The sequence below is a fragment of the Mesoplodon bidens genome (genome assembly GCF_964165515.1).
Source record: "Mesoplodon bidens genome assembly, chromosome: 9".
Lineage (NCBI taxonomy): Eukaryota > Metazoa > Chordata > Mammalia > Artiodactyla > Ziphiidae > Mesoplodon > Mesoplodon bidens.
Window position 1 is genome coordinate 32,482,070 of NC_138166.1, and position 23,266 is coordinate 32,505,335.

Genomic DNA, 23,266 nt, shown 5'->3' on the forward strand with positions numbered 1-23,266 from the left:
TTTCCTTACCTGAAAAGCCATCTGGGACAGGAAGGTGAGTCTGTCCTTCTCAAACAGCGCCTGGCTGGTGTAGAGGAAGACGGCGTGGGTGATGCTCTCGGTCAGGACTGATATGCGTCCCGGCGTGTCCTCCACCTTGTCAGCCTGCTCAATGGCTCTGTGGAACAGCATCTTGAAAGCCTGGGGAATACAAGTGACCGTTATAGGGTGACAACTGGTGGCTGGATGTCTAGCTAGTCTCAGGCACACAGGCTACAGTTTATCTATGGGGAGAGAGAACAGGATGGGTTTTTACAAGGATTCTATGAGCTCTTAGAACAGCTCTTTGAAAGTTTGCTGCCATTACTATTATTTTTCACATTATTTCATAAAATCTACCCACATTTCCTCCCTAACCAATTGAATTGCACTGTCCTCTCTTCTTCTACCCATGCGCTTTTAAAAAATTTATATTTTTATTTTTAATTGTGGTAAAATACCCAAAGTATAAATTTACTGTCTTAATAGTTTTAAGTGTACCGTTAAGTAGTATTAATTATTTTCACATTGTGGTACAACCAATCTCCAAAATGTTTTCTTCCTGAACAACTGAAACACTGTTAAACAACAACTCATTTAAAAAACTCATGTAATTATAGCTCCCTATTCCCTCTCCGCCCCAGCCCTTGGCAATCACTGTTCTACATTCTGTTTCTATAAGTTTGACTGCTTTAGATACCTAATATAGTGGAATTATATAGTATTTGTCTTATTGTGACAGGCTTGTTTCACTTAGTATAAAGTCTTCAACGTTCATCTATGTTGTAGCATGTGTCAGAATTTAGCCTTCCTTTTTAAGGCTAAATAATATTCCATTGTGTGTACGTACAACATTTTATGTATCTGTTCATCCAGTGATGGACATTTGGTTTGCTTCCACCTTTTGTCTGTCATGAATAATGCTATGAACATGGGTGTACACGTATCTCTTTGAGACCATATTTTGATTCTTTTGGGTATATGTCCAGAAGTGGAGTTGCTGAATCATATGGCAATTTTTTTTAAAGAACTGTCATACTGTTTTCCAAAGTAATTGCACCGTTTTACAATCCTACCAACAGTTCACAAGGGTTCCAATTTCTCCAGACAGTTGCCAACACTTGGTATTTTCTTTCTTTCTTTTTCTTTTTTTTAATATTGTAACTATCTTAATAGTTGTGAAATGGTATCTCATTGTGATTTTGATTTGCATTTTCCTAAAGATTAGTGAGGTTGAGCATCTTTTCAAATGCTTGTTGGTCATTTGTATGTCTTCTTTGGAAAAATGTCTATTCAAGTTCTTTGCCCATTTTTTTTTTTCCGGTACGCAGGCCTCTCACTGTTGTGGCCTCTCCCGTTGCGGAGCACAGGCTCCGGACGTGCAGGCTCAGCGGCCATGGCTCACAGGCCCAGCTGCTCCGCGGCATGTGGGATCCTCCCGGACCAGGGCACGAACCCGTGTCCCCTGCATCGGCAGGCAGACTCTCAACCACTCCACCACCAGGGAAGCCCACTTTGCCCATTTTTTAACAGGTTATTTTTTTGTTTCTATTATTCCACCCATGTACTTTTGTGATCCCCTTTAATTATCTTGTTCTTTTTAAAATCACTCAATATTTCTTTCTTACTCCATTGTATGCCTTGGTAACAATGGGACTGAATAGATTTTTACATATATCTACATATATTTAAATACACAGGTAAATATATCTAAATATCTATATATATAAATAGATATAACATAAAATATTAAAGTTTTTGACTGGTGGACAGGGACCAAAGACCACAGACTGATTGGCCTTGAATTATGTATATTTGACTGAAAGTAAAACCCTACAATGACAGACATACAGTAAATATTGGTAAGAGGTATTAACAAAGTACTCATTTAATATTTACATTTTAAAATCAATTTCTAACTTACACACAATAAAATGCACCATTAAGTATACAGCTTGAGTTTTGACAAATGTATATACTTCCGTAACAATCACTGCAATCAAAATGTAGAAACGTTCTATTCATGTCACCCCCCCACCAGAAGTTCTCATGTGCCTCGCTGCAATCCATTTCCCAGCACGATACCTACCCCTGCCCACTGGTGAATGTTTCTGTCACACCAGATTCATTTTAGGATCATATAAGAATGTACTTATTTTTGAGTGGACATATGTTTTCATTTCCTTTGGGTAAATACTTAGAGTAAAACTTTTAGGATCATTTTGTAAGTGTATGTATAACTTTATGAGAAACGAATAAATTGTTTTCCAAAATGGTTTTAACACTTTGCATCCCCACCAGCAACATGAAAGAGTTGCAGTACCACATCGGTGCTAACACTTGTTATTGACAGTCTTATAAAATTTTAGCCATTCTATTAGGTATACAGTAATACGTCATTCTGCTTTTACTGTGCATTTCTGTGATGACTGCTGAGCATCTTAAAAATGTGCTTGTGGGCAATACTTATGTCTTAGTATACATGGACAAACCTTTCTATTTTTTTAATTGCGTTGTCTTACTAATGAGTTTTCTACTCTGATATAAGTTCTTTGTTAAATTATGTATTGGAAATAACTTACTGGTCTATGGCTTGTCTTTTCATTTTCTTGTCTTTTCAAGACGATAAATCTTTAATTTGATAAGGTTCAATTTATCAATTTTTTTCTTTCTCTGGTATCCTAAGAATAAAGCTTTGCCTAACCCAAAGCCCAAACATTTTCTTCTATTGTTCTCCTGGAAATTTTATAGCTTAGCTTATTCATTTTGAGCTCATTTTGTATACAGAGTAATGTAGTGGCTGAGGTTTATTTTATTCCAAGTGGATATCCAGTCATCCCAGCACCACTTGTTGTAAAAACTATCCCCTCCTCATTGAATTGTCTTGGCATTCACTGCAAAAAATCAGTTGACCAAACATTTGTGGGTCTGCTTCTGGACTGTCTATTCTGTGTCATTGATCAGTGTATTTTTCTTTAGGCCAATCAGTGTAATAAGTCTCGAAATCATGTACTGTAAGTCTTCCACATTTGTTCTTCTTTTTCATTATTTAGTTATTTTTAAATACTTTGCATTTCTACACAAATTTTAGAATGTTTGCCAATTTCTACCAAAAAAGCCTTCTTGGATTTTGATTAAGACTGAATTAAAACTGTAGATTAATTTGGAGAGAACTGAAATCTTAATAATATTGACTGTTCCAAGCCATAAACATGGTCTCTCTCACCATTTAGTTAGACCTCCTTTAATTTTCTTAACAATGTTTTGTAGCTTTTAGTATGCAGATTTGTTTTTGTTTTGTTAAAATTATCCCTAAGAGTTCCAAGATTTTGGAAGCTATTGTAAATAGTATTGAGGTATTACTTTTATTTTTCAGTTGTTTGTTCCTCATATATAGAAATACAATGAATTTTGTATATTGACTTTATAACCTGCCATCTTGCTAAAAACTCACTTCAGCTTTTTTTGTAGATTTCTTATGATTTTCTACATACATGGTCAGGTCATCTGTGAAAAATAAAAGGCAGTTTGTCTTCTTCTTTTAAAATTTCTGTGTCTTTTATTGTATTACTTCACTGGCTATAACCTTCAGTGCAGTACTGAATAGAAGTGTCAAGAGAAGACATCATCGTTTTGTTCCTGATCTTAGGGGAAAGCATTCAATTTTTCAACATTAAGTATAATGTTAGCTGAACATTTTTACAGATGCCCTTTATCACACAGAGAAGTTACCATCTATTCCCAGTTTGCTCAGGTTTTTTTTTTCTTTTTTAACCAGGTGTTGAAATTTGTCAAGTTCTTTGTCTGCATCCATTGAAATTATTATATGATTTTTCTTTTTTATTCTATTAATATGAAGAATTACATTGTATGGTTTTTTAATGTTTAATCAACTTGCATTCCTGGCATAAATCCCACTTAAGCATAATAGATTATGCTGGCGGGGGCTGCTCTGTAGTTTTCTTTCCTTGTAATACCTTAGTCTAGTTTTGGTAGTTGAGTAGTTCTGGGCTGTTTTATTTTTCTCCTTCTACCCTGCAGCTGTTCTAAAATCCAACCCCACTGTGCTTCTCAGAATTTCTGCACGTGTTTCACATTACTAGACACTTGCTAGTTATTCTTGACTCTTCCTCTTTATTTTTGCCCGTATCCAATCCATCTCCAAGGGCGGATTATTCTAGCTTCAAACCATATGTCTGTTCACTTCTGAGTCTTCTGCCATCATGGCAGTCATCTGCTTACAGCCTTTCAATGGCTTCTTTTTGCCCACACGCTATAATCCAAACTCCCCAGCATGGACCTCACATGATCTAGACCCTCCTACCTCTCAGGACTCATATCTTGCCATCTTCTCCCTCACTCATTACCCTCCAGCCACAAAGATTCATTCACCTGGAATCTCGAAAAGTCTTTCCCGTCTCACACATCCTTTTTTTCTCCAAACACTCTTTACACGGCCAAATCCTATGTAACGTTTAGGAATCAGCTATAATCTCACTTCCTCTGAGGCCTTCCCTGAGCCCCCAGTAAAACAGCCCCTCCATCCCTACTGTTCTCTCGCATTGTATTTATCACTTTTATACACACACACATCTACGTATCTCCACTCATATCTGTGTTTTCCAAACTGTACACTCAGTAACCAGCACGGCGTGTGGCACTATCATTGATCTCAATAGCTATTTGTTTAAAAACTGAATGACAGAATGAATGAATACTGCCCAGAGGCAGAATGGTACAAAGTAAGGAGCATGGGCTTTGGAATCAGCCTTAGGTTCAAATCCTGACTCTTACAATTATGAAATGTGAATTCTTTTGGCAATTTATTTAAAATCTGAACATGTTAGTTTTTTAAATTGGGATAAAATAATATACTTTAATGAGACGTTTCAGGCATAAGAATGCACCAAAGTATGAAAGTGCCTTGCATGTAACAGTGGCTCAATCAATAGTTATTCTCACTTTTTATCCCTCTATACCAAAGTAAAATGCAAAATCTTTTTATGAAACATGTACACTTTCATAAGAAAAGTAGAGGAACCTCCAGGAGAATTCCCTTATATATATTAAACTCCTTAAGACTCTGCTTAAGAACAAAAACTATGTACTGTGATGTTGCATAGTTTAATTATCTCAAAGCCTTATTGAAAATATAACTGAAAGTTACTGAGAAAAGTGAGGATTTTTTCTTTGTCTTGTTTTTGTTTTGCTAGCTAGGTCCTGGAGACTCCTTACTGGATGCACTGATTGCTTAAAAATAAATTCTAAACTTCCAGAAACAAGTTGAACTCGTCAAGCTTAAATTTTTTCTTAGCCTGGTCATCATTACCTTCAAAGAGAATTGATAGATGGGGTTGAGTTTTCTGAGGTCATTCATAACAAAATAAAGCAGAGATGCTCTTGCTGCTACTGGTCTGTAACATTGTCGGGCCTCGTTGATTTTTCTTTCATTTTCTTTAGCTTCAATCACCTACGGTGGGATCAAACAACATAAGTAACTTACTTGTCATATTGTCTATGTGATGGAAGGGACATATCTGAAATGAGAAATTAGTAGTATTAAAATAGATAACATGTATGGCATCTCTGTGCTTGGGCTTTTCTAAAATCATAGAATTCATATTTTAAAATCATCTTTTTATAAGCTGAGTTTTAAGTGAGAATGGACATAACTCTAGCTGTGTTAATGATTACAGAGTAAACAAACCTGATTGTTTTTCGTTCTACAGAATTTATTCTGAGTAATGTCACCTTCCTGCCTCCCCTCTCTCTTTCAGGGGTTAATAACCCAGCTATATCACCTCCCAGGGATAGCTCTGAAAAGTCTGCTGGGTCAATTCAATGCCAATAACTTTTAGTCAACAAGGTATACAAAAGCAGCCAAGGTCAGTAAAATATCCAACAGCCGTGCTGACTAAAAAGCCTTTATAGAAAGACTCTTGTGATTGTCTACTTCTGACTTTGCACCAGATCATCCATATGCTCATATAGTTCCATTTAGTTTATCTTTGTATTAGCCTCTGGGTACATTCAGAGAGATAATTAAACACGCACACCATCATCAACTAACATATTCATTTTTATTCAAGACACAAATCTCTTCTGTCTAGGATTACTGCTGGTCCTCCAGCTTTAAAAGATACAGTATTTGTCCAACCTTTTTTTATAGACTTGATTCATCATACTTGTATGTAAAAGGAAATAAAGAAAATGTAGAGCAGAGAGGGAAGTCCCAACATGGCAATATATTAGGAAGATAGGAAGAGACATTTTAAGAGACAATGAGAAGTTAACTTCAAAGCTAAGACCTAATTTACTTAATTGCTCTAATCTTTATCATTTTAGCAGCCGTCTATAATTCACTTACTTAAAAGGATAGAGTAATCTGGGATTCCATTTCCTCGCTTAAACTAAGACAAATATATTGGATGTGTGGTGACACAGCCTTGGCTGGGTAATTAAGAGATGACTTAGTAATGAGGATACTCCAGAAAGCAAACGAGGGTTCCTCTCATTTTGAAACATCAGCATTTTAAGGGCTAGTGGCCATTTGTGAACGTCCAAAGTGCATACGTAAGGCACACTGGGACACATGTTGGACATGCAGCAGGAAGTCTACTAAATGAACATTTTTTCTAGCGTTTAGGAAATGGCACTTTCCCAGGGGAATAATGCATTTGAGAGCAGCAGGAGATCACCCCTGGCTCAGTCTCCCAGCACTGAAGGCCTGTAAACAAAACTTCAACTCTAAGTATTTCTCTAAAATGTACAATAGACCAGGAAGCCTGTGGTGAGACTGTAGGATGTTGGTTTCCCAAAGGAGGCTAAGCCTTTTAAGATTTTAGCCTACATAAGCCAGCAGGGCCCAATTTTCTTCAAATTCAGTCACTCAGGAAAAAAATAATAGCCTGACAGAGTCTAATCTGAAAGATTGGATCTTTGTTGCGTTAGGAGAAGCACAAGTTCAACCACCTCCATTCAGAAGCCCACACAGTCCACTTTTTAAGGGCAGTTTATGAAAAGACCTGAATTCCACAAAGTGTCAGTACTCTTAGAGAAGGGCCAAGTTGGATTACATTTTCACCCCGAGCACTTCATTCAAACAGAGCATTAAACCCCACCAGGCAGCCTTTGCCTTTTCCTACCTTGCACTCTACCTCTGCCGCGGTGGCCTTTGTTCTCTCCAGGCTCTCTACCAGTTTGGTGTCATCTAGAAAGCTCCCCTCTGCCTCAGAGAGACGCAGAAGGAGGTCGTCCTCCAGATACTTCAGCTCTATCTTAAAGTCATTTTGGTGCTTTGTCAAAGCCAACTAAGGCAAACCAGGCAAAATGTGAGAAAGGTGATTAAATTCATGTTTTTAAGCAGAGTTTCCTTAATCATCAATTTCATGGAATCATATATGATAAAACACACTTAGCATTAAAACTGTACTAATCAAAAAATTTTTTAATTCTTTAAAAAAACATTCAGAAGGCATGGTAAGAGCTGGCTGCACTCCAGGGTCCAGAGCGCGACCATATATCATGTCATTCCTTTGACCTATAGGAAGAAACTTCTGGTCTCTGCTTCAGATTGAAAGAGAGAAAAGTCATTATTTCCATCCTCACACAGGAAGAAAGCTAAACATAACAGCCCTTACTTACCCATCAGAGAACTGAGGTCACAGGGCAACTGCCACCCTGAAAACTACAGAGATGGGTGGATACAGGCAATCACCGGTTCTCAGGAACATTTAAGTAGTAATCAACTAATTCCTGTAATCAACTAATTCCTGGAGGCAGAGCTTGAGAGTTAAAAACTCCCAGGGGCCCAGGCAACCACTTGGGGAGAGGAAGCCTGGGGAAGATTCCTCTATAACCTGGGGAGAGAGAAAGAGAGCCCTCTCTACCCTGATCAGAGGAAGAGATAGCTCTCTACCCTGGGCAGAGAGAAGGAGATCCCTCTCTTCTTTCTAACCTTCCAGGACAGGTACCTGCTTCTCTAGCCCTGCTTTCCATGACTAGTATGCGTCTTTGCTTGCCCTAGTCACCTGCATCAAACAAGACGTACAACTAGCCCATCTCCTGTGGCACAATCCTAACTACTTATCAGAAGTACCCTTGAGTTGCTACTTGACTGTTCAGATACGCCCTCATTTTTCTCAATTAGACTGAAAGATCCCGGAGGGCAGGCATCCCATCTTACACTGCTCTGTCTGGCACTATAATTTGTGCACTGAATAAGTGTTGGGGGAATGATTTCATAATTTTTACCTTAAGTTTCTCCAAATCTGGCATTTCAATACTGACAACCTCTGCCAGCAGCTGGGCTTCCAGACCATCTTCTGTGACCGTGAAATTGAGGAGGGTTGTCTGAGCTTGCAATTCTGGCTTATAGTGAGGATTTGCCAGTTTTGTGTGAAGGATAAGACGAAAACTGTGGTTAAATTCACACTCTTTATCCCCAATCTTGATATACCTAAAGGGGGCATAACAAAGACAGTCAGGAGACTCTCATGCACCACAACCAATATGAAGGTGTCACTCCATTCCTGTATTCTAGTAATGTATATAGGCCATAAAACCAGGTGATTTATGATTCAACTACTCTCTGTTTCCCTAAAGTGTAAGAGGAGGAATAGACATGATCCACGAAACCTCTATATGATTAAGTTTCCTTACATGGAAAACAGTGATAATAGTAGTACTCACCTCATAGTGTCACTGTAACAATTAAACACAATAAATCATATAAAGAATCTATAACAACAAATACTAGCTTTATTTACTATATTATGCTTTCTGTGATTAACCTTACATTAAACATTGTTATTCTTTAAGGATAAACTAAAATGAGTATGTATGCATTTATGTGTGTGTATGCATATATGTATATACATACACACGTAAAATTTATGTGTATGAAAAATACACATAGACTTGTCCTTAAACATGTTTAATTTAAGCCACTTAAAATTAGGCAGAAGTGATTCTTTTTTCTAAGCCCCTGTCATGTGACTATGAATAATGGTAGCAAAACAAAAATTTCAATAAAAATAAAAACCATACAAATTCCTTGGGCACTTTACCCAGTCTTCATACTTCTGGCACTGGCTCAGAAGCCAAGTTCAGGAAGCCTGTTGTGTGGGATGTGTGCACAGCATTCTTGCAAGCTCTGTCTCACACAGGGGTGGGCTCTCAGCGACCACGCTTCTTTTTGTGTCCCTGTTCCTCTGGCCACGGGGACCCAGGAGCAGGTACTTCATCTGAGCTGTTCCAACCAGAGTAACCTTTCCTGGGATTTAGTATTGGGACAGAGAGAAGGGGGAGTTGGAACTGGAATCTCTAAGCTCGTGTTGAAGTCACTCTGTCTTGCTGGTGAATCAAGCAGCAGAGAAAGACCGTTCTGGTTGCCCAGAAAAGAAGAAGTAAACCAGTATTCAGATGAAAGAGCAACACAAAGGAAGCATGTTCTGGGCTTCCAGGTCCCCTCTTCCTCGAAGCCTGGCTGCATCTTCCCCTCAGTTGCCATGGCACCCTGCAGCCTTCTAATAGTCTCTGTTTTGCTTCACCTAGATAGATGTGGTTCCTGTAATTGCAAGCAAAGCTATGAATGAATGCAGTCTCCCCCGCCGAGGGGAGGGCCTGATTTTTCTCTACCTCAGATGCTGGTAGCTAATTCCTAAAGATGTTATCACCTGGGCTCCCTTGCCCTCCGGGTTTTGGATGGGCTTGGCCAATGGAAGAACTGGCGGGAGACATCAGTACAGGAGGAGAGAGAGGTCCAACGGATCTTGCCAGCTTCAGAGCCGTGGTCTGGTGAAGGCTATGTCCTGCTATGACCCGTTCCATAGCTCTGCTTAGAGGACCTAGTAATACCTTCAGGCCTACAGGCAGTAATGGCTTCCCGCTGCTGCAAATCCTATGTAGCCTTAACACCTCTACTGGGGTCCCTTTACCCTTTGCTCCGCAAATTCTTTTTGTAAATAGTCACTATGTTAACTCTATCAAACAATTCCAGCCTACCTTGTGGTCTTTTTCCTGCCAGGAACCTGCTATGAGGCTCTAGCCAAGGGGAAGTTATTTTTTCATTCATGCATCAGACAGACAGAACCCATGAACTCTGGAACTTCTCAAATTCTTCCATCAAAGTGGCCTGAACTTCATTGGAGTGAAAATTCATCTAAGGACCCTGGGAGCATGGCTGAAGCAAGGAGTATCTTCTCAGTCTCCTATTTTACCTTAAATACTTACTAAAATTCTGAATTCTTCCCTATTTAGTGTATATTTTCATTATAGAGGTATCATCATGACAATGATAAGAATGTTACCCAAAGCCCATATTGTTTTTAATTTAAATATAGTACTTTAAATAATCATGAGGGAAAAAAATGACTACTTATCTCACTGACTTACGGGAGAGATGTTACTTTCCTAAATTTATCAACTTTGGTAAATTGGATCAATTCAAAAGAAAGACTCTGTATAATAAGTTCAGCATTCAGGCAATGCTGAATCCTCTTTACTAAAATGTCACAATATTTGCAATAACTCTTTTTAAATGTGAGGAGAGATACTCAGAATGCCCTAATGTGATAATATCTTAGGCTGCTGCTGGTGGATGTTTCATAACTGTGTCTTGCTCTGAGATGAAGTCTCTTGAGTCAAATACACTGATACACTGGCCACTCTATTTGACTAGGGAGATTTTTATAAAACAATTTTAGTGTGTAAAGATTATTTAAAAATCATAGTTTTTTTAAATCGCTAAAGATTTCATCACTAAATCACTCAGTCACTGAAGCTTTCATCATCACAGCTAAGAATCTCAAAAGATTGATCAGATTCATGACCTATTGTCTACATCCATTTCTCAACTTTTGTTTCCATTGTAGTGATCCTATATTTCAACAAAAACTTTCACAGTTCTCCACAAACCTATGGACAATTAATCTTCGACAAAGGAGGCAAGAATATACAATGTGGAAAAGACAGGCTCTTCAGCAAGTGGTGTTGGGAAAGCTGGACAGCTGTGTGTAAATCAATGAAGCTAGAACACACCCTCACACTATACAAAAAAATAAACTCAAAATGGCTTAAAGACTTAAATATAAAACAAGACACCATAAAACTCCTAGAAGAGAACATCGGCAAAACATTCTCTGACATAAATCATACCAATGTTTTCTTAGGTTGGTTTCCCAAGGCAACAGAAATAAAAACAAAAATAAACCACTGGGACCTAATCAAACTTACAACTGTTGCACAGCAAAGAAAACCATTAAAAACAATGAGAGAAAAAAAACCCTACAGAATGGGAGAAACGATTTGCAAACGATGCAAAAGACAAGGGCTTAATCTCCAAAATATACAAACAGCTCATACAACTCAGCAACAACAACAAAAGAACAAACAACCCAATCGAAAAATGGGCAGAAGACCTTAATAGACATTTCTTCAAAGAAGGCATACAGATGGCCAGTAGGCACATGAAAAGATGCTCAGCATCACTAATTATTAGAGATATGCACATCAAAACTACAATGAGGTACCACTTCTCATCGTCAGAATGGCCATCATTAAAAAGTCTACAAATAACAAATGCTGGAGAGGGTGTGGAGAAAAGGGAACCCTCCTGCACTGTTGGTGGGAATGTAAATTGGTGCAGCTACTATGGAAAACAGTATGGAGGTTCCTCAGAAAACTAAAAATAGAACTACTGTATGATCCAGCAATCCCACTCCTGGGCATATACCCGGATGAAACTATAATTCAAAAAGATACATGCAACCCTATGTTCATAGCAGCACTATTCACAAGAGCCAAGGCATGGAAACAACTTAAGTGTTCATCGACAGATGAATGGATAAAGAAGATGTGGTACATATATACAGTGGAAAACTACTCAGCCATAAAAAAGAACAAAATAATGCCATTTGCAGTAAAATGGATGCAACTAGAGATTATCATACTAAGTGAAGTAAGTCAAAAAGAGAAAGACAAATATCACATATCATTTATATGTGGAATCTAAAATATGGCACAAATGAACCTATCTGCAAAACAGAAACAGACTCACAGACATAGAGAACAGACTTGTGGTTGTCAAGGGGATGGTGGGGAGGGAGAGGGATGGACTGGGAGTTTGGGATTAGCAGATGCAAACTATTATATATAGGATGGATAAACAACAAGGTCCTACTGCATAGCACAGGAAACTATATTCAATATCCTCTGATAAACCATAATGGAAAAGAATATGAAAAAGAATATATATGTATAACTCAATCACTTTGCTCTACAGCAGAAATTAACACAACATTGTAAATCAACTATACTTCAATAAAATTAAAAAAAAAAATCCTTCACAGTTTTTGGTTAAGTGTCCAAGCTTGAAAAATCTTCGCAACAAGCTACTTTGGAAGCTTTTTATTAAGTTGAATGATGAAGTCTTCAAGTTTTGGTTTGTTTTCACTTAGGACTTCCTAGTGTTTAATTTTGTTCCAGAAGGAAAAAAGCTTAATTCAGGTGGCAACCCTCTTCTAAGCCAGTATATCTGTATAATACATACTTCCCTTAAAAAAAAAAAGACGATCAAAAAAAGAGTATTCACATCACCGTTAAAGTGAAACACTGAGAACAGCAAGAGATAAATGAACTACAGGCCAATTGTTAAAAGTGAACCAAGGAGTGGCTGCTAGTTAACACTTTTGCACATATCTTCCAGTTGATATCATGCTCATTAAGATAATCATTACCTTATAATTTCTTCAGTTATTTGTTTTTATCATGAAACATATTGCAACCAAATATTCATTCACTCAGCAAGCAGTTACTGAACACCTACACAGTGCCAGCCTGTCAGAGAGTCTTCTAGACACTGGGGCTTATAATCGTTACCAAAACAAGCATGGTCTTTCCTCTAACATTATTACTTACTCTCTCATAATAGGTATATGACTACAACATTTACGTACTGATTCATTTATTCTTTTACTTATCCAGTTCAATAAATAAATATGTATTAAGTGCCTACAATGTCCGGTCATATAAAGATCAAAGATCTGCCCAGTTAAAAGAAAGGCAAAGGATCTGAATAGATACTTCTCCAAAGAAGATATACAAATGTCCAATAAGCACCTGAAAAGATGTTCAGCATCATTAGTCATCAGGAAAATTTGAATCAAAGCCACAGTAAGGTGCCAGTTCACACCCACTAGATGGTTATAAAAAAACAAAACAAAACACTGACAAGAACAAGTATTGGTGAGGATATAGAAAAATTAGAACCCTCATACACTTCTGATGGAAATGTAAAATGGTGCAACCAATTTGAAAACCAGTTTTCAGTTTCTCACCATCTTAAACATAGAGTTACCATGTAACCCAGTGATTCTACTCCTAGGTACGCGCTCAAGAGAATGGGAAGCATATGTCCTTACATAATTTGTACACAAATGTTCACAGCTGCATTATTCATAATTACCAAAAGGTGGAAACAACCCACTGTCTGCAAACTCATGAATGGATAAACAAATTGTGTTATATCCAAACAATGGAATATTACTCAGCTATAGAAAGGAAAGAAGTACTGATACATGCTACAACACAGATGAACCTTGAAAACAAGTGAAAGAAGTCAATCACATATAAGTCCACATATTGTATGATTCTATTTATTTGACATGTCCAGAATAGGTAAATCAATAGAGATGGAAATCAGATTAGTGGTTGCCTAGGGATTTCAATTCTAAAATTGATTGTGGTAATGACTGCTCAATGCTGTGAATACACTAAAAACCACTGAATTGCCCACTTTAAATGATTAAGTTGTATGGTATGTGAATTACACCTCCATAATGGTGTTACCAAAAGAGAACAAAAATGAACAACAATCTAACAAAAGGTCAGTCACTTACATTTGAGCTTTTATCAATCTGTAAGGTAAGTAACCGTGCTAATTATACTTTCTCAGAGGTTCACTTTTTTTTTTTTTTTTTTTTGGTATGCGGGCCTCTCACTGCTGTGGCCTCTCCCGTTGCGGAGCACAGGCTCCGGATGCGCAGGCTCAGGCTCCGGACGCGCAGGCTCAGCGGCCGTGGCTCACGGGCCCAGCCGCTCCATGGCATGTGGGATCTTCCCGGACCGGGGCACGAACCCATGTCCCCTGCATCGGCAGGCAGACTCTCAACCACTGCGCCACCAGGGAAGCCCCAGAGGTTCACTCTTGACTTTTGAGCGTAGTGAGGTGTGTTACAGGATGGTCTTAATTGATAAGGACACCTTTCTTAGTCAATCTGCTTCTTTTTGACTGAAGACATATTCAACCATATCTACATTGACAGCACCATCAAAATTTCTCCCATTAATGGAGCTTCCCTGTCCAAGGGTTTCCAAAGTTGATCTTGCAAATAGCTCTGAGAAAATCTTTCTTTGCTAGTGTCATTCACTATATTACTATTGGCCTAGATTTCAAGACTTTCATGATTGGCTTTTAATGGAAATTTCAAGAGTGATGGTTCCATGTAATTACTGCCTGGGGTTCTCACACATAAGCCATTCCAAAGTTTATACTCATTTACATCTCCACAGTAACAAAACTCATACTTTAAAATAAACCTCTGTGTACGCCGTCTTGTGATTTTCTGACTACTGCTCCATCTTGGTTTGAATTCATTCCTCCCTCGCGTAGTGACTCTGAGAAATGCCAGGTCTATCACGACCTTCTGTGATTTCACACTGAATTTGCTTATGAATTTTCACTGGGTTTTGATTCACATCTCATAAACTTCATTTTTTAACCACTAACCTCTATCCCCAGATGAAAAAAGAATTTAAACATTTTTTTCACTTGAAAAATGTACGTTTAAATGAACACTGAATGAATCAAGTCCAGTATTTTCATTACTGTTGTCTAATGGGACAGCTCACTGTGGCAGGGTTAGGAACTGCAGTACACAGTCAATTCAGATTTGAGGTGTGTGCAGTGGGTGGGGATGGAGAGGGTACTTGAGAATCAAAACAAGCCCCTAGCAAGAAGGCTAACATATTCTACTGTACAGCACAGGGAACTCTGCTCAATACTCCGTAAGAACCTAACTGGGAAAAGAATCTGAAAAAGCAGATACATGTATCTGTATAACTGAATCACTTTGCTGTACACCTGAAACTAACACACATTGTAAATCAACTGTACTCCAATGTAAAATAAAAAGTTAAGAAAAAACCCCCAGATGACTAACATATTTGAAAGTCAGAGGTGTTCAGGCCTCATGGAGAAATCCCTGTAGAGGAGTTGGAGAACTCCTTCTGTAAGTGGCCGGAGAGTAAGTATTTCAAGCTTTGTCAGCCACATACGTCTCTGCCATATATGCTTCTTTGTTGACAGCTCTTTAAAACCATCCTCAGCTCCTGGGCCACATCAAGACAGGCTGCTTGCCCATCACCACGCTAGAGGGTCCACCAGTTAGTGGTATCAGCATAATCTCCTCTCAAAGCAACAGCAGTTAATGCCACTGGACTACCCAGTAACAGCAAGTTACAATTTTTCCAGTTAGTCACTACACCTAAGCGTGCTTCCCTCTCTAGGTTTCCGAGAAAAAAAAGTGAGGGACTGGCCAATACGGAACATGAGGTTCTGACAATTTTGCTTCTGGGTGCAGGTGACACTAGCTTTTAACTCATCAAATATGTATTAAACCAAACATCTCAGTTAAAGCCACATTCCATAAGGTGACGGAGAGATGATTCTATGGTTCTAAACCTCCCTTGCATACCTACATATGCCCTGAGGCATTCACATACCCGAGTCTGAGAACCAGAAATCCATCTGCTAGAGGGACAGAGCTGACTTCCTCTGTGAAGAGACAGTTAGTTAATCGGGGAACTTGCTGTGCTGATGGCAAAGAGAAGGATATCTGCCTATAAAACTGGTTTCCTATTTTGCTCTGAAACATTACTTTATAGGTTTACATTTCCCAGGGATAGTAAATTATCCTCAGTTGGGGTGTTTATGATCTATGAAAGGCAAAAACTACATAATGACTCAGTGGGTTTTGTCATTGCTGCTAGGTTAATTTTTGGTTAATCTCTGATCTGGGAAAAATAAACTGACGGCTAGTGCTCTCTTGACTTGAAGGATCCAAAAAACAACTGAGTTAACCAGAGGGGTGGGAAAAGCAAACAATCACTGTGTTGTTTCTGTGAAAGACAGGAGTCCAGAGTTTGTAACTTCTAGAAAACACAGCAGGCAGCTCCGAGCGCTTGAAATTCAAAGCCAAGGAGAAGCAACAGCAGGTGGGAAGGGCAACCTGAAACTTGGACCTCTACTCTCTTCCAGCTATTCTGTAAAAGCAGTAGTTCTTAACCCACCCTCCAGCCCCATGCCCCCCAGGAACAGGACTTGGGCCCGACACTGCATCGCAGTGAGAAGCAAGCGGGGCAAGGGTCTCTGAATGTGAGCTGGAATTGCTCCCAGAGGGTTTTTACTCATCCCTCCAAGGGACTGGGTTCCTCCTGCCCCCTTTTCTCTCTGGCTGAGAAGTGCTGGTTTGGACATGACAGACTGATTATATGAACTCGCAACAGAAATAAAATGGGTTTTCCCAGTAAAAACACCATATTTTAATTGGACAGGACAGAGAGTGAGCTGTCCACATTCTGTCTCACCTAGCAGAGTTGTAATTTTAAAGCCGGAAGGGCCCCTAGAGATCATCCAATGCATTCTTTTTTATGGACCTAAAGAGTTTATGACTTGTCCAAGGTCATATAGCTTAGTGGCAGAACTGGGACCGGAACCTGGGTCTCTAGACTCCTAGTATAAAGTTCACTGCATCCCACTGCAGGGTAATTTGCTCTGTTTGATGATGACAGCTTGTAACCCTGGCCTCTGTGGACCTGTCTGACCACTGATCACAGGAGAGTACTGAGAGAATATGACTGACTCAGTAACAATCAATGACCACTAGAGAAAAAAAAATATAAAGACACAGCTCAGAGGACATGCCCTGCTGATCTTTGGTTAGACATGCTGTCCTTGTTTATAAAAGAGACTAGCACTGATTATTGAGGTGCCCAGCCTGAACCCAAGGGCTATAATTTCTGATGGATATTTTCATAAAATGAATTACTTAATTTATAAAATTTTAAAAGTAAAAAACTTTACTTACAGAAGTTTTCTAACTTCTGGCTTTCAGGAAAAGAAAATATAATACTGAAGTATGCCAAAATGCTCAGTGAATTATTGTAATGTTGAATGAGTTATTATATAATAAAGACAATCATCTATAAATTGACTATAAATTTAGTTTTCCATGTGTCAGGTTGGCATAAAAATCAGGTACTTGGGAATTTTAAAATTCTTTCAAAGGTTATTCACAATCCAGCAAAAGTTATCATGGGGATGAAAAGATCTGTAATTTCTTCAAGTCATGGAAGGTCATTACTATTTTGGAGGATGGATATACAATTACATTTAAAATACTTGAAAATAATTTCTTGGCTAATGTTCACAGCATTTCTGTGATAGACATGGGGGAACATCTCTCCCAATTCTCAGATTTACCTGAAAACCAGAATCTCTGTGAGTTGAGAGATGCAGCATCATCTCAAAATAACCAAGATGTGAGTCTGAAGTCTGAGATTACAATCTGCATTTCTTATTTCTGAGAAACATGTCTAGAAACTAAGGAAATGTCTTTCACTTCTGTTGGCACTGTTCTCAGGATTTAGTGTAGCTACTGTTGAAAATGCCCTCAGTCTTGGCTCATAAAAACCTACATGATTTTCTCTAGTGATCAGATATTCTGACTACGTGAACAAAACCACCATTATTTTTTATTGCCATGTAAAACCAGACATGGAAAAGCAGCAATATTCAATTTAGAATAAGGACTTGCTTCTGGGGCAGATCCAAGTCTTTACTAGGAATGGCTGCAGTAAAATGCTATTTTTAAAAAACATTGGCAAAACCTTTCTTACAATACAGTTTGGCGAGAAATTTCTGAAAATATTGTATTATTATACTGAAGGTTGTCCCTCTAGGATGGATGATTCAGAGAGCTAACACATTCTCTGAATAGGAGAAGTCCATTCTCCAGGCTTCACTGGAGCTGCTTTGTCAAGGTGAAGAGATAGCAGGTGGGTTTTGAGATAAGTAAATAAAATAGTTCCAGGAGTTGGGGGAAAAAAACACACTCAGGAGAAGCAGAAAACCTTCTCAATAGACATCTAAAAGCCTTACTGCATGTCCCGCTGTTTCAAATGAAAAGCTCCTAGATTAGACTTGTGAGCTGCAATAGCCCTGGCTGCATGCACAGCTGAAGGGTCAGGTGCCGCGCGGGCAGCCGGGAGGGGTTACTTAACAACCTCGGCAGGAAGGCCTGAGCGAGGTGGTCAAACCCGGCTCGGGAAGAAAGGATTTGCCTCAAAGCTGCACAGCTGGTCAGACGTTCAAGGAAAGGAAGGAAAGAAAGTCCTGAGTTGAAATGAGTTGGCTCACTGCTTCATGCAGTTAATACAACCAATACGTCCTTCTTAAGATAAAAGCAAAACTTCGATTAGAATTTTTTTAAAAAAGATTAAAGTCGCAAGAGTCCAGATACCACTGAATAGAAAAAAAAAAGCGAAAAAAATCATAGCTTATTTCCCCTTTGATATACGTATATAGCCTATATGTATAAAACATACATGTTATATATATTTATACATGTACTTCAGTATATCCTTATTTAAACATTATAATGTAGCATGAAAAATAAAGAAATTCTGGTTCCATTTGTATTGTTCTTTTTTTAGAAAATTGCTTTTTTAAAGAAAAGAATCTAAAGGTTCTGAATCTGTGGCCCTGTTTGGTTTTTTTTTTCAGATAAAGTCAAACAATGTTAGCAAGATGAATGAGAAGATGTACTACCTGTAGACCCTGAATATTACACCTAAAATTTTTTAGATTGAATTTAGGGATAGCAAGGTTGCTGGAGGTTTTTTCTGCAATTAAATTTTGTTTTTTCAACTTTAGAAATTGGGAGAGACTAGAATGCCGAATTCTACCAGATGAGGGCTTGAACTGCCTTGAAAATAAAAAAATACTTACCCCTAGGGACATAATGAGAGAACTACATCACTCCAGAGTTTATTGAAAAACCATAAACTTCCAGCTCAAGAGAGTGCGTTCTATTCAGTGTGGGGTTTAATTTAACATCGCTCTATCTTAAATTTCGCCCAGGAACTCATTCAAAGAGATCCATAATCAACTACAGAACAAACGCATGGCAGCAACTCCAAGAGCAGCGACATAATCATAGTTAAACTGGAAACTTTGCTAACTAAAATAATTCTTATTAATTTTAGCACAACCTTCAGGAAACTTAGTCATTATAAAATAAATACTATCTGTAAAATGCTGTCTCTCATTTGATTATTTCTATAAAAATAGAAATTTCTATCATATAGCTAATATTTCTATTAAAGTTTCTTTCTAGGGAATGCTACTTAAAAGACTATTACTAAAAGAATAACCATATGAAGTTAAATATAGAATGAGGTATAAATTGTCTGTAAGAAACATTTATATGCTCAGGAACAAGCTGAAATACATCTTGCAGTAAGGTTACTCCAGCTAAAATTAAAGTTCAAAAAGTATTTCAATAATATTTGTGGAGATTCGAAAGATTAAAGAGAGAGAATTTTATGAAGATGCTTTACAGATCAGCAGCTTCTCTAATATGTAAGCAAGTAAATTTGCTTTGGAAAAAATACGTGTTGATAAAACTTCCCAGATATGTTTTCTGTCGATTGATACCATATGATATATTTTACTTAAGATTAGGATTATCTGGAGTTTGGTGGATTTAATTATTTGTAATTACCCAGCTGTTGTCAGCCTGTGGTCATTTTATGACAGGGTATCTACTGTGTGGGTCAGGTTCAACTGTATATCTTCTCAAACACAGATTTAATGTGCTATTGATGAAACCATTACTACAGACAAATTAAAGTCTGGGCTGATGTATTGGTCCACAGGGAGCTGTCAGACATGAAAGGAGTAATTAGTATTCATTACTTCATACTCCAGAACATTCCAATTATTAATGAACTTCAACTTTTGGACTATGCTGTATATATCACAAGCATCTTCTCAGACATTCATTCTTAGGAATAATAGACTAATACTGTTCTTTTTTTTTTTTTTTTTTTTTTTTTACAGGCCCCCAGAGCAATGAGAACTAAAATAAACAAAAACACTATAAATAGCCAAAAACTTTCTGAGGGATGTGGCTTTCTCTCAGGAGTATGAAAGTGTTATTCCACGTGCCCTTGGAGAAGATGATACAGTACAGACATTCTGGGTAAATGCACCAGCTTTGCAATTCCTGTGGGTTGTTTCCTCCTTCTTTTGCTTGTTCTCAATGCTATTTTATCTTTACAATACAAAGGGAAACATATTTGTAACTCCACAGGGGATCTCAAAGAGTAACATAGAAATGTAAAGATAGAAGGGGATGGAAACAAAATCAAGTAAAATGGTCATTGTTCGAGATCAGAACAGAAAAGACCTATTAGACAACTGACAAACATGTAGATTAGTTTGGGATGGGATCAAGATAAAGTCAAGAGCTTTCTGTTCCTGTTTACCTATGGGTAAACAAAATTAAACAAAACCATATCAACATGTTTCTATTAATTTTGTTTTCCATTGTTTTCTCCCAGTTTTCATTTATTGTATTAAAATAAAGGTAATTCCTATTTCTACCAATCTTTTTTTTTCTATATCCCCTTATAGGTTCCATATGTATACATATTTTTTAAAAGTTTCTCTCTCTCTTTTAAAACTTACATGAAGGAACAAAAAAGCATTTGCTTTGCTTAAACATACTTCTTGTAAGGTTAAAAACAATACAGTCACTAAAATACCAAATTTTATTCCAAAGTACTTTTAAAGCTTTTATGAATAAAACTATTCTTAAAATTTGGATTTTTTCCACTCAAAAAAAGGGGTGGGGAAAAAAACCCAGGTGGTAGGAATAGTTCCTCATAGGAAGAGGTAGCTAATAGTATTAAATATACAAATCTTTTGTGTTATTAAAAAAAAACAGCAGAAGAATGAAAGTTCCTAACTCAGTTCTCTGGAAGACTTCACAACCCTTAAATACTACTGGTGAGTATATAAATGTGTACAACTTTGGAAAGCAATTTGGCATTTTCTTTTAAAGCTTATTGTGTGCACTCTCTACAACCCAACTATTCTACTCCAGAATATAAACTCTGAAGAACCCCTTGCTGTGTGCACCTTTAGATACGTATATGAGTATTCAGTATGCTAATATTCATAGCAGCATGTCTTGTAATAGCAAAAAAAATCAGAAAATCACCTAAATGTCCTTCAATAAAAATATTCAATAAAGTGAGAAAGAGCCACACCACTGAATGTAACAGTGACAAAAGTGAGATTAGAGTTAAATGCAAAGAATTAGAGCTAAAAGCAAGAATATAGCTAAGTCTTAGAAGCATAATACTGAGTAAGAAAATTCAAGTCCCTGTTAACTATATAAGCTATGATGGATTTTTATAAAGTCCCAAATCAGACAAAAATAAACAGTATATTGTTTTGGAAAAGGCATATATATGATAAAACTATTTTAAATAAAGTAATGAAGTGATGATGAAATTTAAAATACTGATTATCTTTGGAGATGAGGCAGAATGGGAAAGGAGAGGGGCACAAAGGTGGATTAAAGAATACTGGTCATCTTTCAGTTCATAATTTGAATGGTAGGTACCTGTCTAAATTATTATTATGATTTATAACTTTTATATATTATATTTTTTATATGTATCAGTATTAAATAATAAAATTTAAATAACCAAAACCCTCTACTGGTTTTAGGTGGCAACTTAAAACATCAAAAGATATGACGGATTCCTCCCCTCCCCACCCCTCCTTTTTGCTGATATGCTTTGTGACTCCACTCATGGTTCATCCACGCTTCCCATGTCTGAAAGACAAGGTCTTACTTCAGTAGTAAGTCTGTTTGAACATCTGGTCCATGCTCCCAATCACCCACATACTATACCCATCACTCTTTAAAGATTCAAGGGAAATAATACATATTGAATATCTGTATGTGCTATGCTTTTCGTATTTTTTTCCTCACTAGATGACAAAACATAAACAGAAAAACAGGTTAACCAACTTACCCCCAATCACCAAACTAGAGTGTAGCAGACTAAGATTTGACCCAAGTTCCATCTTACTACTTGAACCCCAATGCTAGTTTCTAACAACAACACACTGTGCATAAACCCCACCTCACAGTCCTAAAAGTCTCTCTTGAAAATGCACATGTAGCAACCAAGACAATGGGTTGAGCACTGTATTTACTTTCGTTCCCTTTCATTCCCTTCCCATTGTATTTACTTTTCTTCCCTATGGAAATGATGGAAAGATGCATGCTTAAAGAAACAATGTTTCTTTAAGGGTGGAAGGGATAGATTAGGAGGTTGGGATTAACATATATACACTATTGTATATAAAATAGATAAATAACAAGGTCCTACTGTAGAGCACAGGGAACCCTACTCAGTACTCTGTAATAGCCTATATAGGAAGAGAATCTGAAAAAGAATATATATATATATATATATATATATATATATATATATAAAACTGATTCACTTTGCTGTATACCTGAAGCTAACACAATGTTGTAAATCAACTATACTCCAATATAAAATAAAAATAAAAGAAACAATGAATTAAAAATCATGTTAAAAAATAAGAAAGAGTACAATGAGTGGAAATTTAAAAATTGAGGCATTAAAGAAAGTGATGAGAAACTTAATGGAAAATATTAGCAAAAGTTAACAACAGGCATTCATGGAAGGCTAATTAACATATCCTTATTAACAATAAAATATAAAACAAAGCAGCAATGAGATAAGGATTCTATTATTTGATGTTTCTATTGGCTCTTGCTCATGGTGCCCTATTTCCTCGTGTGTTCTGTGATTTTTGCCTGTGAACTCATGTACCATTGAATTAGATCTTTCACAATCCTCTAAAGTCTGGATTTACAGATATTATTCCAAAGAGGGTCTTTGTTTGCTTCTGCCAAGTGCACTGGGGTGTGACCAACCCAAGGCCACTTTAAAATAAGTTAATGGTTTGAGGTATTTTAGGGCACGCAAGTAATAAAAATTTGTCTTAAACATTCATAAGAAAGATGGATGTGGTGAGGAATTCTCTGGGGATATTTTTCCATCTCTTCCCAGC

General features: G+C 37.4%; 1 protein-coding gene across 2 annotated transcripts in view; it reads right to left on the reverse strand.

Annotated features, from left to right (window-relative positions):
* The window catches only part of DNAH11 (dynein axonemal heavy chain 11), a gene marked incomplete at its 3' end in the record, with an annotated part of 314,796 nt that overhangs the window by 36,777 nt on the left and 254,753 nt on the right, over window positions 1–23,266 (reverse strand). For both annotated transcript variants that reach the window (XM_081244744.1, XM_081244745.1), the window contains exons 66-69: window positions 8,272–8,476; window positions 7,164–7,328; window positions 5,348–5,488; window positions 10–180 (exon numbers count right to left, since the gene is read on the reverse strand). In XM_081244744.1, the coding sequence (XP_081100870.1) occupies window positions 10–180; window positions 5,348–5,488; window positions 7,164–7,328; window positions 8,272–8,476 (682 nt within the window). The remainder of the gene's footprint in view (window positions 1–9; window positions 181–5,347; window positions 5,489–7,163; window positions 7,329–8,271; window positions 8,477–23,266) is intronic.